Source organism: Lynx rufus, unplaced genomic scaffold (assembly GCF_022079265.1).
Source record: "Lynx rufus isolate CCGP_SWC_20201006 ecotype Redwood Valley unplaced genomic scaffold, mLynRuf1.p SCAF_11, whole genome shotgun sequence".
Taxonomy (NCBI): Eukaryota; Metazoa; Chordata; class Mammalia; order Carnivora; family Felidae; genus Lynx; species Lynx rufus.
The window spans coordinates 34,430,672-34,447,940 of NW_025814825.1; the positions used below are offsets into that span (position 1 = coordinate 34,430,672).

The 17,269-nt window shown below is 36.3% G+C and overlaps 1 protein-coding gene across 9 annotated transcripts in view; it reads left to right on the forward strand.

Annotated features, from left to right (window-relative positions):
* The window catches only part of EXOC6 (exocyst complex component 6), a 229,691-nt gene that overhangs the window by 143,725 nt on the left and 68,697 nt on the right, over positions 1–17,269 (forward strand). For 8 of the 9 annotated variants that reach the window (XM_047073175.1, XM_047073177.1, XM_047073176.1 and 5 more), the window contains one exon: positions 4,380–4,559. The exons of the other annotated variant lie outside the window; for it this stretch is intronic. In XM_047073175.1, the coding sequence (XP_046929131.1) occupies positions 4,380–4,559 (180 nt within the window). The remainder of the gene's footprint in view (positions 1–4,379; positions 4,560–17,269) is intronic. 9 annotated transcript variants of the gene reach the window in all.

Sequence of the window (17,269 nt, forward strand, 5' to 3'; positions counted from 1 at the left end):
CATTTTGGTTGTTCATGTTTACCATTTTGTACACTGTTCTGAAAATTTCTTAAGGCGCACAAACTAAAATACTTAGTGGGCGTTCCTGATTATATTTTTTAAAGTTACAACTCAAATGACATACTATCTCCATCAAGCTTTTTATCAAATAAGTAGTAACTATTTCCTCAGGATGCTTTGCTAAACCTATAATATAGCATTAGTTATGTTTTGTTACACAGTTCCCCCCCCCCCCAACCCCCACTTATCCTCAGGGGTATGTCCAATCCATCCCCAGTGGATTCCTGAAACCTCGGATAGTACTAAACCCTATTTATATTGTTTTCTCCAATACATACCTAGCTCTGATAAAGTTTAACTTATAAATCAGGCACAGTAAAAAATTAACAATACCTAATAATAAAATAGAACAATTATAAGTGTACTACGACAAAAGTTATATGAATATGGTCGGTCTGTCTGTCTCTCAAAATACCTTATTGTACTGTACTCCCCTTTTTGTGATGATGTGAGATGATAAAATGCCGATGTGATGACATGGAGTAAGGTGAATGATGTAGGCGTTGTTGACATAGCATTCGGCTGCTGTTGACCATCTGGGGAAAGGTCAGAAGGAGGATCATCTGCTTCCAGACTGTTGTTGACTATGGGTAACTGAAACCACCGGAAGTGAAACCGTGAATAAGGGGAGAACTACAGTATTGTATCTCTCCCTGAGTTGTGAGATACTCATCTCAGTGTCTTTATAGCGATCTTATTCATAGGCATGATATAAAATGTAAACTAGATTAAACTCTACTCAAACATAATATGTGACTACTAATGGTTAGTGATACTGAAGTATCAGTCAGAAATCTAAATGGGGGGGGCGCCTGGGTGGCTTAGTTGCTTAAGTGTCTGACTTCACTCAGGTCATGATCTCACGGTTTGTGAGTTTGAGCCCTGCGTTGGGCTCTGTGCTGACAGCTCGGAGCCTGGAGCCTGCTTCGGATTCTGTGTCTCCCTCTCTCTCTGCCCCTCGCCTGCTCACAGTCTGTCTCTCTCGTGTGTCTCTCAAACGTAAATAAACATTTTTAAAAATTAAGAAATCTAAATAGGTATTAGTTTTGTCAGAAATATGACATTGTCCCTCATGCTTTATTGTTCAGAGTGATAAGTTGTTCACCTTTTTGTAAAAAGTATTCCAGGGCCTTGTGCAGTTCAAAAACAAACAAACAAAACAAAACAAAACAAAAACTGAGGGAAAGGCAGAGATCCATCTAGTTGTAACTTTTAACTTGCAAGATGTTCCCTAAGTCTGTATGAGCCTTGAAAAGAAACACATAGACATGGGGATCTTTTGCTATGGTTCAAAGGCCACAGTGCCTAATCTGTGGCCTCTATCAGAGTGCTGTTTTCTGAATGAGAACCCACAACTACCATTTCTTCTTTTTCTAGTTTTTTAAGGTGAAAGTTTAGGTTATTGATTTGAGTTCTTTTTCTTTTATAATATAGGCATGTATACTGTAACATTTTCTCTTACCACTGCTTTCATTGCCTCCCATAAGTTTTGGTATTGTGTTTTTGTTTTTTTTATCTCAAAATGTTTTCTTATTTTGATCATGATTTCTGCTTTGACCTGTTGGTTATTTATTTTAGTCTGTTGTTTAATTTCCAATATCTGTGAATTTTCCAAATATCCTTCTATTATTGATTTCTAATTTTATTCCATTGTGGTTAGAGTACATACTTTGTATGATTTCAGTCCTTTTAAGGCTTGCCTTATGACCTGACATGTGCCCTATTCTGGATAGCATCCCATGTGAACTTGAGAGTAATTCATGCTCTGCTGTTTTTGAGTGGGATATTCTATAGATGTCTGTTAGATTTAGTTGGTTTATATTGTTAATCTAATCCTTTTCTTCTGCCTGCCAAATCTGTAGAACCCCTGTAGTAATTTTTTCATTTCATTTATTGCACTTTTCAGCTGCAGAATTTCTGTTTTTTTAAAGTTTATTTATTTTGAGTGAGAGAGAGAGCACAAGCAGGGGATGGTCAGAGAGAGGAGAGAGAGAATCCCAAGTAGGCTCTGCACTGTCAGTATGGAGCCCCATGCCGGGTTTGAACACAGGAACGGTAAGATAATGACCCGAGTTTAAATCAGGAGTGGGATGCTTAACTGACTGACCCTCTATTTAAAAAAAAATTTTTTTTCTTTGAGAGAGAGAGCAAGAGTGTGAGCAGGGGAGAGGGGCAGAGGGAGAGAGAGAGAGAAAGAGAAAGAGAAAGAGAAAGAGAAAGAGAAAGAGAAAGAGAAAGAGAAAGAGAAAGAAAGCATCTTTAACAGGCTCCACGCTCAGCATGGAGCTTGATGCAAGGCTCAATCCCATGACCCTGGGATCATGACCTGAGCTGAAATCAAGAGTCAGAGGCTCAACTGATTTAGCCACCCAGGCACCCCCAGAATTTCTATTTTAAAAAATTCTGCCTTTTTACTTACATTATATTTTGTGAGGCATTGCAGTATTTTCCTTTAGTTCTTTAGATGTGGTTTCCTATAGTCCTTTGGACATATTTCAAATAGCTGAATTAAGGTCTTTGTCTTAAAAGTTCAATGACTGGGCCTTCTCACTAAGAGTTTCTGTTGATTGCTTTTTTCCCCCTGTATATGAGTCATACTTTCTTGTTACTTTGCGTGACATAAATTTGTTGAAAACAGGACACTTAAATAATATATTGTGGCAATTCTGAAAATCTGATTCTCCTCTCTTCCCAAAGTTGGTTGGTTGGCTGGTTGGTTGTGACTTTTCTGAATTAATTCTGTAAAGTCTCTATTCTTTCTCCTCTGTGGCCACTGAAGTCTCTGCTTGGTTAGCTTAATGACCAACTAATGATTGGACACAGATTTCCTGAAAAGCCTAGAACCAATAAGTTTCTCAGTCTTTGCTGAAGAACTCTATGTAGGTACTGGGGCATACCTTCAACACTCAGGCATTTGACAACTCTAAGTTAGCCTTTACTTCATGCTTGTACAGAGTTTCAAGGTCAGTCATAAATGAGAGCTTAGAGCCTTCTCAGGTCTTTTCTGAGCTTGTGCATAGCCCTACATGTATACATAACCTTGTAGATTCCCAGGAATATGTAAGAGCCTTTCAAAGTCATCTATGTATATCTCATTCCCCAGGTTTTCCTTTTAAGCTAACGTTAGCTGACTGTGTGCCCTGTTATCCATTCCTTCAGGCATATGCCATATTCAACAATTACCTTTAATTGTTTTCAACAAATGTCCCCAGAGAAAAGGCTTTATGCACTGGACAAGCCCCAATTTAAATCAAAGAAAGACATCCCTGTAAGTGGGGTCTTCCAGGAAACCATCAGGTAGTTGAAATAATGATAATTCTCCAGGAATGTGGTTTTGAAGGAGCTCCAAGCCCATTCTGTTCCCTTTGATGGCTGTCAGGCTACTGTTTTTTACCATAGTTGTAGGATGTTGATTTTCAAGGATACTGTGAAACTAAAGTAGGGGAAGAAGAATGGAAATAAGGGCACATTAAAACCCTGCAATGCTCCTTTTCTTACCAAGCTGTTTTTCTTGAATAAACACTATTTGGATTACTGCAAGGTTTAAATTGATTTCCAGAGCTCTGGAAAAGTTGATTTTGACTATTTTTGCAAGTTTTCTTGTTGCTTTTATGGAGAAGAGACTGTTTGGAGATCTTCACTCTGGTGTTTTTGCATCACTCTCATCCTTTCTTTTCTCCTCCTCTGAGAAGTTAACTATCTCTTTCTTCTCTTTTCTTTTTTTCCTCTTGAACTTAAGACACCTGAAACTATTCCATTTCTTCTGTTACCATCCAACTTTATTCTTCTCAGTCAGTGGACAGAGGTGGTCTTCTGTGTTCTTGACAACTTCTGTTTTTAAACTTCTGTCTCTCCTATGAGTCTTCTTAAAGCTGTGAGAACAGTTCAGGATTAATAACTCATAAATTATCCTACCCCATAAAGGAGGTTGGGGGGAAAAAGTGATGTCAGTCAAATAGACTACTGCCAGCCAAAAAACTAACAGTTTTCTTGGATTTTGAATAAATGACTAAAATATTAGATCAAAGAAAAATATAAAATAAATTTTAGAATTTTGAGAACACTTGTTTTTAAGTTTATTTCTTTTGAGAGAACAAGAGTGGGGGAGGGGCAAAGAGAGACAGAGAGAGAGAGAATTCCAAGCAGGCTCAGCACTGTCAGTGCAGAGCCCGATGTGGGGCTCAAACTCGTAAACCATGAGATCATGACCTGAACCGAAGTTGGATACTTAACCAACTGAGCCACCCAGGCACCCAAGAAAGGTTTTTAAATTATATGCTTCTAAAACTTTTTGTTTTTGTTACTTTATCCCTTATCAGGATGCCCGACATGCAGCAGAAGGAGAAATATATACCAAACTTAATCAAAAAATTGATGAATTTGTTCAGCTTGCTGATTATGACTGGACAATGTCTGAGCCAGATGGAAGAGCTAGTGGTTATTTAATGGATCTTATTAATTTTTTAAGAAGCATCTTTCAAGTGTTTACTCATTTACCTGTAAGTATGAAAAATCCCAGAAAATTGTATTATAATTTTGCTTACTAAAATATATGTAGAATTTAATCTTAATTTGAGATTTACTGGCTCAAACCAACTTCATGGCTTGAATATTTTCTTTCCATTATTACACGTCTATTTGTGAGGAATTCTAATAACCTAGCCAATTGTTTGAAGTTTTAATTTATTTTACTTTCAGCCAAAATAACTACAACTTTGTTTCTACCAAAACCAAAACAAAACCCTGAAATTCGGTATAGACTTAAATTGAAATAAACTCTTTTTTTTCTCCAGTGTAATGAATTTTATTTTATTTTATTTATTTATTTTTTGAACTTTAATGTATGCAAATTTTATTTTATTTTATTTTTTTCAATATAAGAAATTTATTGTGAAATTGGTTTCCATACAACACCCAGTGCTCATCCCAAAAGGTGCCCTCCTCAATACCCATCACCCACCCTCCCCTCCCTCCCACCCCCCATCAACCCTCAGTTTGTTCTCAGTTTTTAAGAGTCTCTTATGCTTTGGCTCTCTCCCACTCTAACCTCTTTTTTTTTTTTTCCTTCCCCTCCCCCAAGGGTTTCTATTAAGTTTCTCAGGATCCACATAAGAGTGAAAACATATGGTATCTGTCTTTCTCTGTATGGCTTATTTCACTTAGCATCACACTCTCCAGTTCCATCCACGTTGCTACAAAGGGCCATATTTCATTCTTTCTCATTGCCACGTAGTACTCCATTGTGTATATAAACCACAATTTCTTTATCCATTCATCCGTTGATGGACATTTAGGCTCTTTCCATAATTTGGCTATTGTTGAGAGTGCTGCTATAAACATTGGGATACAGGTGCTCCTATGCATCTGTACTCCTGTATCCCTTGGGTAAATTCCTAGCAGTGCTATTGCTGGGTCATAGGGTAGGTCTATTTTTAATTTTTTGAGGGACCTCCACACTGTTTTCTAGAGTGGCTGCACCAATTTGCATTCCCACCAACAGTGCAAGAGGGTTCCCATTTCTCCACATCCTCTCCAGCATCTGTAGTCTCCTGATTTGTTCATTTTGGCCACTCTGACTGGAGTGAGGTGATATCTGAGTGTGGTTTTGATTTGTATTTCCCTGATGAGGAGCGACGTTGAGCATCTTGAAATAAACTCTTAATAGGGGTAGTTCTCATTAAAGTCAATAGAATCAATGACTTTTCCAGTTAGAAAAGCCAAGAAATTATTAGGTGTTTTTAGGCCAGAGATGAGGAGTAAAGCTGGAACATTGTTCTATCCTGATACATAGTAATAATGCATCTACATTTTGAACAATCTATTGAAACATTAAAAATATATATATAGGGGCGCCTGGGTGGCGCAGTCGGTTAAGCGTCCGACTTCAGCCAGGTCACGATCTCGCGGTCCGTGAGTTCGAGCCCCGCGTCGGGCTCTGGGCTGATGGCTCAGAGCCTGGAGCCTGTTTCCGACTCTGTGTCTCCCTCTCTCTCTGCCCCTCCCCCATTCATGCTCTGTCTCTCTCTGTCCCAAAAATAAATAAACGTTGAAAAAAAAATTAAAAAAATATATATATATATAAATTGCAGGGATGTTTGGGTTTGAATAGGCTGAAGCATTGGATTCTTCAGATGAGGAATGCAAAGACCAAAGAGGTTATCTTGGGATGAACATGCTTTTCATTAGGTGTATTAGAAATAATAGAACTATTAAAACATGAGTGGAGTAATTCTTTTACAAATAAAATAGAAAAAAAATTGTTGACCTTTTTATTTCACAATAAAATGTAGCTGAACACAAGAAAAAAACCCCACCTGGTAAGAAAGAAAGAAAGAAAGAAAGAAAGAAAGAAAGAAAGAAAGAAAGAAGAAAGGAGGTGTAGCTGAACACAAAAATACTTAATCTCAAGCCTCCCCAACAGCCTCCGCCCATCTCTCCTGTTTAAAATGGAAAAAAAAAAACGTTATTCTCCTAATTTTTTGACTTTGCATTGCGAGTTGCTCCAGAGGGCCATTTAGAATAGTTGAAGGCAGGTGTTGCTAAAAAATAAATAGAAGAATTTCCTAAAGAGATTTTAATAGTGGATCTGTGCCAAAGAGATTTTAGAAGCTTACCCAGGGATTATATTATATTCCTAACTGCTCTCTTTGTGTTGAAAAAGGGAACCTGTATATATGTTTAATTCTTGTTTCATCTAATTTCTAAGAAAATGTTCCTCATGTAGTATATTTTAAATAATTGTTGAATTAATTTGAATTCACGTTGCCAGCATCCATCTCCATGTTTCTAGCTAAAAGCAGTGTACAAAAGTAAACAGATCTGTGTGCACGCACATGTACACAGATACCTACACATCATATTTTTATGTTGCAATATCTTTCACAGCTTGGCACAACATGATGGGTAGGAATTTTGTGCATAAATTGAGAAGATTAAGAGAGGTTATATGTTAGAAATGGTTGGGGCAAATATCTCACTTCAGGAGGCTAACATCTGGAGGGAAAGGCTGCTTTCTTGTACTGTAGTAACACTGAGAGAGACAGATCTTCTTGGACTAACTAGATCACTCATGTAATCTATTATGATATTTTGTATAGTTTTAGGGGATTCTTCATATGCCATTTTGGATTTTTATGTTATTTAACATCGGTTTTCCTGTAAAGGAAATAAGCTGCTATACAGTGCAGACCAACAAATACAATAATAAGTATAGGACATGATCAGATAAATAGAAAATTGTATTTCACAGCTAAGAAAAGAAAATGGATGTGACAACAGTATATGCTTATTCAAGCAATAAACTAGAAACATAATTCTGAAGCAAAAATATTAAATTATTTACTATAGTAAGTTTTAGCTAGAGTTGATAATTTTATTATTGCTTAGTATATTCTCTGAAATACTGAAATTGTATAAAATATTTGACTGTCTTGTTTTCTTTTAAGCAAAGATCAGAAGCAATATTATTAAATGTATTGTTTTTCTAAGCAACATAGTTACGTAAGCTACCATTTTTGTTTGAATGTTTTAGGCTGAAAAGAATTCCTTAGTTTCAGGTTACCCTTGGGCCCTGATAGAGGGAGAGGCCCATTCTGGACTCCTTCAATTCTCAAGCTTCAGAAGATTATTTATCACATTTAGTCCCAAATCAGTCAGCTTTAACAGAAGTAGCTATCCCACTCACAGACATGGAGAGTTAAGTAGTGGCCATGTGCCCTAACTATCCTAGCTTGACATTGTTCAGGGTCAGCGCAGTGAGTTAGAGTCAATGCGAGCTGTGAGACCAAGGATCACTCTTTCAGATGGTGCAAGTATTGGCTATTAGTGCAAATAATTAGACACAAAAGTTGATGCTGTGGGATAAAGCTGATTCTTTGACTGCACAACCCTAAAAAATACCTAAGACAGAACACTTAGTTTAAAAGCTCCACTTTTAGTGTCATTGTGTATTTAGTTTTTGTCAGTCCCTGCCATTGTTGTAAAAGAATATTTTCTCAATCACAGGTAATCATGATGTCCAGTTACTGACCACATTCCTGGGAAAGGTTCCAACGGTTCCAAAAAGTTATTATCCAACCAGTACAATTTTGTTGTCTGCTCACAAGATATGAGAACAATAGAAATTAATGGATAATAATGGTTTTGTTGGAGCCCAGGGAAAGAACTTTTTGTTATTTTCACTATTTAACTACATTATGGTAGCAATAGAAAGGTGTAGGATTTGGAAGACCAGCAATAATATTCACCGTAGGCACTTCTTATTTCTAGGTTTGGATGAGTGAGAGAATTGGTATATTACTTCCCTTACCTATGTCTCTTCACTTGCACTGTTTCAGCCAGTACAGGTCTATGCAGGAGAGGGAAAAGTAAAGTAATTTAATATGCTTCCATATCAAAATACTTATTCATCAGCTCTCTGCTGACCATAGAAATTGGCAACAAGCTAAATAGGCAGTATTTGCAGTAATGACTAGTATTACCCCATTACCCAAAATGTTAAGCTGCCCTGTTAAATATATTATCTGCCTCAAGGGAAATTGCCTTTTTATGACTCAATTAAAACAAAACCCATTTATCTTTTATCATTCTTGGGGTCCAGGTTGCTGAAGTGAGGAGAGCATAGGATGGGCTCTAGAGTTAGCATGACTTCTGCTTGAACCTTAGATTTATAATTTACTATTTCCAGAATCCTGGCAAGTTGCTTAACCTCTAAACCTTTTACCTTCGCAAAATGGTATAATTCATTTTCCCATAGGACTGTCATAGATAGGATGAATTAAAATAGTATGTAAAAAAGTCGCCTGGCAGGGTTCTTGGCATAAAGTAAGTACTATTAATAATGTTAGTTTTGTCTTCTTTTTTCTTCCTCTGTTACTGTTTTAAGGCCCTTTGTAGTATTAGTTTCATTTTAATGTACTTTACTTTTTTGTATGTTGTATTTATGCCTACATTTTTAGCTTGATATTATTTAGCTCTGGATTCTATACTTTTGCATTATATAGCCATTAAAAAATTTGATTGTGAAAGATATTCACTATAAAGTGTATTGATATGAATAAATAAGTATACATTGAGTGCACTGCTTATAATGACTAACAGATGCCAGTGAAGTCTCATTACTCTGTGAAGAAAATGTTATTTCATCCCTAGATTAATATTCGTGGAATCTAAAATTTAATCCCTAAAATAATATTAATATTCATAGTATTTCAGATATGTAAATAACCCTTATTTCTCATATTTTTTTCCTGACAATAGAAAATACATCTGAGTATAGAAGAAATAAAAATTACCTGTTATCTTGTCAAAGGATAACCACTGTTAACATTTTGGCATGTATTATACAAGTCATTTTCTTCTATGCAATTATGAGACTTAGTTTAAGTCTGATTTATAAGTAAGTTTTGTTTTTTTAAAGTAAGATTTTATATTAGCTAGAAAACTTAAAACCAAAGGAATTTTAAGAAGCTTTTAAACATTCATTCACCACTTACACATATGTAAATAGAAAAGGTTGTTAAGCAACTTGAACAAACGTAGTTACTGTTCATGAAGACTGCCAATGGAATTCACTAACATTTTACTGTGAGTGTACTACCGAAAAATCCAGCACTGGTCTGCTTCTAGAAAGAACAACAAACATTTACTTTCTTCATAAATGCTAATAGTCATGTGTTTGTTTCAATAAAGATAATTTTATGGATTTACAACCACTAAAGGATATGTATAAATGGTAATGACTCTTTAATTTCTTCATATGTGTATTTGCAAAGGGGTCCAATTTACCCAAATTTTATGCTAACAAATGGTTATCTTTTATAGTAGAAGTAAATGGAAGATCATGAATGATCAGTTTTCTCATATTTCTTCCTTTCTCAGAATTCCATTTTATCTTTAGCCATAATGTAGTTTTCTGTGCTTTTATTTGCTACCACTCTAAAGTTCTTAAATAAACTGATCTTGTTTCTGTTTGAATTGTAAATACCAGTTTTTCTTCCAAGAAAGATATATGTTTCTTTGCTTTCAAATATGCTTAACTTTTGGTTTAATGCATTAATATAAGTCTTATGACAAATGATAAAAAAAAAATAGACATGATTGCTAGGAATAATGAGTTTGGCATCTTTATTACAGAATAGATGCCTAAAAAGCTGTTTATAAAAAGAATATCTGTTAATAGAATCATTTCCCCATATCTCTTACTCTAAGATTAGAGATGCCTTTCTACTGGGAGAAAATGGCTTTAAAATAGTGGTGGGCAATACATATTATGAAAGCCTATTGTGCACAATTATGCCTAACTGTGCATTCAGTGACATCACATTGGTAGCTGTAGGTAGGAGTAGTTAGACTGTGGAAATCAGCAAATCTTATGAATGAAGGCTTTTTTCCCAGAGAATTGTTGTTAAACATTTACTGGCATAGCACTAAATATGGTATAGATTTTAAAATCACATTGCCAAAGAAAAATGATTTACTTTTAACTCAAGAAATAAATCAGAGTATGTATGTATGTTCAAAAATAAAATTAAAAATATTATAGTAGGAACTACTTTCAGGACAGAGATATGTTATTCGATCTTTAAATTCTGTATCTACTTCCCCCATCTAGTTCCCTTTTAAAATATTTCCTTTTTTAATTGTTTACTTTGAAGGGTTTTTCCCTTCACTTAATTGATTGCTTCCAGCCATAGGCCATAAGTGTTTTATTGACAGCCTAATTTAGTATCCTTTGTAAATTTTTTATGTGTAGGGCCATAGTCTCCCTCCCTACTAAATGTATCTGATGCCACTAACTTTTTAACATGCATTTTTATTTCCATATATAATTTTGAAACATATTATGGTTTCTTTAAGTGAAAAACAAATATATATCCAATAATAAATGAAGATCTATGATTTGGACAGAAATGGATAGTATCTAACTTTAAAAATCAGGACACCTGGGTGGCTAAGTTGATGAAGTGTGCAACTATTGATTTCAGCTCAGGTCATGATCTAACAGTTCATGGGATCGAGCCCTGCATCAGGCTCTGTGCTGTCACTGACAGCACAGAGCCTGCTTGGGATTCTCTCTCTCCCTCTCTCGCTCCCTGTCTCTTCCCCTCTCTTTCTGCCCCTCCCCCACTATACTCACTCACGCTCTCTCTCTCAAAATAAATAAGTAAATAAATATTTTTAAAAATCGAGGCACCTGGGTGGCTCAGTCGGTTCAGCTCAGGTCATGATCTCAAGGTTCATGAGATCGAGCCCTGCATCGGGCTTTGTGCTGACAGCTCAGAGCCTGGAGCCTGCTTCGGATTCTGTGTCTCCCTCTCTCTCTGCCCCTCCCCTGCTCATGCTCTGTCTCTCACTCTGTCAAAAATAAATAAACATCAAAAAAAATTTTTAATATTTTAAAAAATCATTCTCGGGGCACTTGGGTGGCTCAGTCAGTTACACATGCCACCTTGACTCAGGTCATGATCTCACAGTTTGTGAGTTTGAGCCCCACATGGGGCTTTGTGCTGACAGCTGGGAGCCTGGAGCCTGCTTCGGAATCTGTGTCTTCTGCTCACTCTCTCTCTCTCTCTCTCTCTCTCTCTCAAAAATAAATAAACTTAAAAAAATCACATCTCCTTGGACCTGGCTGGTCAGTGTGTAGAGCATGCAATTCTTGATCTTGATGGCATGAGTTCAAGTCCCACATTGGGTGTAGAGCTTACTTAAAAAAATCATTCTCTCCTTAAAATGTTTTTTCTGAAGATGCACCACTGTATTAAAACTTTTGAGATTTGGAGTCTGGGCCTGATTCTTCCAATAACCAGCACTGTGGAAATAGACACATCATTCAACCTCTGGATTAATTTGTTAACGTCTGTCTGATTTCATAGAGCCTAAAATAAAGGTTGTTTTGTTTCAGTTTACTTTTATTCCAGTTAATACACATACCTAGAAATGAGTCAAATAGTCCAGAAGAATTTGGGATGGAAGATAGCCACTCTACTTGCTCTTTCCTGACACTTCGTCCCACTCTCCCAGACTGCCATTTTTCACCATATGTTTTTATTTCTTCTGGTGGTTATCTTAATAAAAGATAGAGACTATCTAGTGATTCCTTACTATGAAAGATAGGTGTGTGCATAGCAACATCTCCTTTCCCCTTATTTCTCCCATTGATTGTTATACTGTGTTTGTATTTCTTCTATTTATTGTTTCTTTATATAAAATAATTATATTCCTATTTTCTTGCTCCTCTACTTTAGTCAGTATCTTTTTTTTATTTTATTTTTTTTAATGTTTATTCATTTCTGGTAGACAGAAAGAGAGCATGAGCAAAGGAGGGGCAGAGAGAGAGACACAAAATCTGAAGCAGGCTCCAGGCTCTAAGCTGTCCACATAGAGCCCGATGTGGGGCTTGAACCCACAAACTGTGAGTTTGTGACCTGGGCCAAAGTTGGACGCTTAACCGACTGAGCCACCCAGGCGCCCCTGCTTTAGTCAGTATCTTAATTCTATGTAAGATAAAGGTATGAGTCCCCCCACCCTTTTGCTTTATTAATTCTTCATCCATCTTCTGACTACAGAGGCTTTGTCGTCTTTTTCTTTTTCAAGTTTTTTTGTTTATTTATTTGAAGAGAGTGAGAGCAGGGGAGGGGCGGGGGAGACAGAGAGAATCCCAAGGAAGCTCTGCACTGATGCAGGGCTCGAACCCACGAACCGGGAGATCATGACCCGAGCAGAAATCAAGAGTTGGATGCTCAATCTGTTGAGCCACCCAGGTGCCTCCAGAGGCCTTTGTCTTCTAATTTGTACCAGTTGCTCTCTGGAATTGGTAGAATTGCTATGTAGCTGTTAACCTGACATTTTCCTTTTCTGATCTCTGGGTAGAGAACTGTTTCCTGGATTCCACATGTTTTTGTTGCCTCACTGGTTGGTTTGCTAAGCTGTCTCAATAACTTCCTCCTATTTCAGTCCTTGCATATCATAAAATATCTTCTTCTGTCCTATGTTTGATTGATAGTTTAGCTGGTTATCTAATTCTAGGTTGAATGGCTTTGTGCCTGATAATTATTTTTTAGATAATTTTATTCCTTCCATTTCCTGTCCTCTCTTTCCTGAAATCATTTAGTTAGATGTTTGAATTCCCAGAGCAGTTCTTTATGTGTTTTATCCTCTCCTTCATTTCCTATCTCTTTATCTTTTTTTGTGTTCTGTTTTGGGAGATTTTCCCAATTCTGTTTTTTAGTCCTTCTATAGAATATTTTATTAACTTTTAATTTCTAGTGAAGCACTTCTCTTTTTAATGTTCCTCTGTCATAGAGTACTATTCTTAAAAAAATGGATATATTATCTTTCAACTCTTCCTGAGTATTAAGAAGGTGGGTTTTTTTTGATAGATATTTTCAGTTTCTTAAATTATCTAATTACCCTTGAATACTTTTTTGTTTCTTCATTTTGTTCATTCTCTTTTAATAAAGAAGAGTCCCTGGGGACGCGTGGGTGGCTCAGTCGATTAAGTGTCCAACTTCGGGTCAGGTCATGATATCATGGTTTGTGAGTTCAAGCCCCTCATCAGGCTCTGTGCTGACAGCTCAGAGCCTGGAGCCTGCTTCAGATTCTGTGTCTCCCTCTCTCTCTGCCCCTCCCCTGCTCATGCTCTGTCTCTCTCTGTCTCAAAAATAAATAAAACATTTTTAAAAAATAAAAAAAAAAAGAAGGCCTGGAGAACTAATATGAGCTTACTTTGCTACTGTGTAAGTACTCTATTGTTTGGTAAACTTTTCCCCTGAGTAGAAATCGACTGGGATTTTTTTTAAATTGGGGGTCGTTTCGGGGCACTTGGGTGTCTCAGTCTCAGTTAAGTATCTTTTGGCTCAAGTCATGATCTCACGGTTCATGGTATCAAGCCCTGCGTTATGCTCCATGCTGACAGTGGGGAGCCTGTTGGGATTCTCCCTCTCGCTCAAAATAAATAAGTAAAAACTTTAAAAAATGGGGTTAATTTTGCCTAGGATTCCTCTTAGAGTGAGGAGGTGTGGAGCTAACCATGAGATTCTGGCCTCTTCTCTTTAGGGTCAACTTCATAGATGTGTGACCTGTGAAGTTGCGTGGATCTTGAGTTTAGAAGGCCCCTGCATGTGATTTGGTGCTCAGCTATTGTTTTCTTGCGGTTCTTAATAATTTTTGAACAAAGGGCTCCACATTTACCTTTTGCACTGAGCTTCTTAAATTATGTAGCCTTCTCTGCCTTTCTTTCTATTATCACTGCCCCAGGCCAAAATGAGCAGAGCTTTTCTTTCCCCCTTTCTTTTTCCTTCCCTCTCTCTTTCTTTCCACCTATACCAGAAGCCTCAGCTGTCCCCTAAATGTTCTTTCATTGTGAAAATTGACCATGCTCTGTAGGTAAGGGATCATTGGCACAGTGTGTGAGAAATCTTCAGTTTCCTTCCCTATTTTTCCATCCCATTTTTCATTTCCATCCTCTCTCATGCCTGCCATTTCTGAACTCTAATACACAGCTGGCTCTCAGCTCCACTGTAGTTCCTGTTAGCATATAATGGGCAGTGTCTTACCCCTTTATGAATTCCCCCAAGTACTTTCATTTTCTCCACTGTTAAACATTTATTCCTTTTCACAGCTCTGTGCTTTTTATTTCACTTGTATCTCAGGGTGGATGGGAAGCAAAAACATTAACTTAGTCTACCATCTTGATTCTGAACAACCTGCCTCCTTCTCTTTGAAGTAATATGATTGGATTAGATCATCTCTAAGGTCCTTGTATATAATATTATGTTTCTAAGCATCATTATTTCATGCAGATGTAAAGTCCCAAGCTAAACATAGATTTATTCATTCTGGCACTTTATTTTCTCTTTCAGCCCTACCCTTTTATGTTTTTTATTCTTTGGTTCAAACTTTTTTCTGAGTTAAGTATATGGGTTCACATGTCCTTTTACTTGACTGAAAATTGTAAAGGAGAACTTTAATAGTCAACTATACAATCAGAGGTTTTAATCGCCCTCTCTTTCACGTGACACCAGAAAGAATTGTATTAAAAATACAGATTGTAGTTTTTAAATTGTGGCATAGGCAGCTTTGAATACATTTTACAAGTGAAAACATAACCATATATATATATATATATATATATATATATATATATATATACACACACATACATACATACATGCTTACAAATTGGTTTTACTTATTTGGATATTAATTTTAAAAAATCTATAATGGTAATGAATCACATTGATCTGATTTGTTACCTGTAAGTCATAAAAATGATATGGTATGAACTATGATGAAAACATAAGTCCTATGACTTATGTGGTTTTAATGTTAAATGTTGTTGCCTGACTTTTATTGGAAGTTAAATCTAGAAAGGACTTAGAGATTATCTAGAGTCTAGTCCAGTCTTCCAGAAGAAGGAATTGTCTGGCTAACATAGTTGCCAGACCACTGCTTACTGGGGTTAATTAGAATGATCTATCTGCCTGTTCCTCCATTCCTGCTTGTAGTGTTTTTTATTCATAATGTGTTTGGTGAAGAGGACAGCTTCCCACACAGATGTTTAGCTACCACCAATAAACAGATTTTGAATTTCATTGGTTTAATATAATAAAGTTAAATCCATGTTTCAGGGTAAATACTTCTTCTTTTAAAAAGTAGTGCTTAAATATTATATAGTTTATTAGTGGAATTTGAAAAGTAAATTAGATAATTTAAAAAATAGTATTTAAGGCAATTTTAGTTTAATTTTATTAATCTTTATTATTTTAAGGAATTAATATTTAATTAATTTAATCCCTAATATTTTAGAGGAACAAGGTAGTACTGTATATTTGGTACAGAACTTCAGTGGGAGCTTATATATATTTAAATTGAGACCAATGATTTCGTTTTTGTTTTGACTTGTTACTCACTTTTTGGGGAGAAAATACATTTAAATGGTTATAAGATAATTTAGTGTGCCATCTTTCCTTGAGTATTTTCTTTTGTGCTATAGTGGCAGATTATGCGGAAACATAGTGGCTTATCCTTTCTAAGCATCTTCAGAATCGTATATTCAGTATAGTTTTTGTGTGTGTCTGCAGAAATGGACATTTTATTTCTTTTTGTATGAAAATCATCTGTGGGAAGAGATACTTCTAAATTTTTTTTAATGTTTATTTTTTTAAGAGAGAGAGAGGGAGAGAGCATGCATATGCAATCAAGGAGAGGGGCAGAGAGAGAGGGGAGACAGAGAATCTGAAGCACACTCCACTCTGTCAGCACAAAGCCTGACACAGAGCTTGAACTGAACTGCGAGATCATGACCTGAGCTGAAGTTGGATGCTCAACCGACTGAGCCATCCAAGCTCCTTACAGGAAGAGATACTTGTCAATAATTCAGATTCCAGTGCTGGCTCTAGACCTAAATGCACTAAAATTTCCTCAGCTTAGGAATCAGCATTTTTAAATTAAAATTTGAGAACAGCTGCTCTATAGCAAAGAACCCTATCAAAGAGTTGGTGTTTTCTAAAGTTGACAGTTCAGCAAATTTAGTATTTAGCACGTTGGTGTTTTTTTAAATATATTTTTTTAAGTTTATTTTTGAGAGAGAGAGCACGAGCAGGGGAGAGACAGAGAGAGAGGGAGAGAGAGAAGCCCAAGCATGATCCAAGCTGTCAGCAAGAGCCCGACGCAAGGCTCAATCTCATGAACCATGAGATCATGACCTGAGCTGAAATCAAGAGTATGACGCTTAACTGACTGAACCACCCAGGTACCCCCTTGGTATTTTAATGCTGATGACTTGATTAGCTAAACAAGTTTGGAGGAGGATTTATCTGATTGGCATAGATGTGAAAATTAATATACAAATCTTCAAAATGATCACATTTATGTAATAAATTAATGTTTTTAAATTATAGCAAACACACAGAGCCAGCTTGCTTGTTTTGTAGTGTATTTTGTTACTTTAAACACTGCCTCTGCTACTATTGGAATACATTTTCCTTTTTTATCTGATTTCCTGGCTGATTTCCTTCTTAGACTAACAGCAATGATCATGCAGCAATGCCGGTAAGTAAATGCAAGCCAAAGCTAGCATGTGAATTGGATAGTAGTGAACCTCCTGCAGGCTTATTTTTCTCTGCCTGGTTATCTATGGTAAATTCTAATTATCTTGTCAATATTTTTCATATGTTTGTAGTTTTGTGGAAACCTACATTTGAAGGTA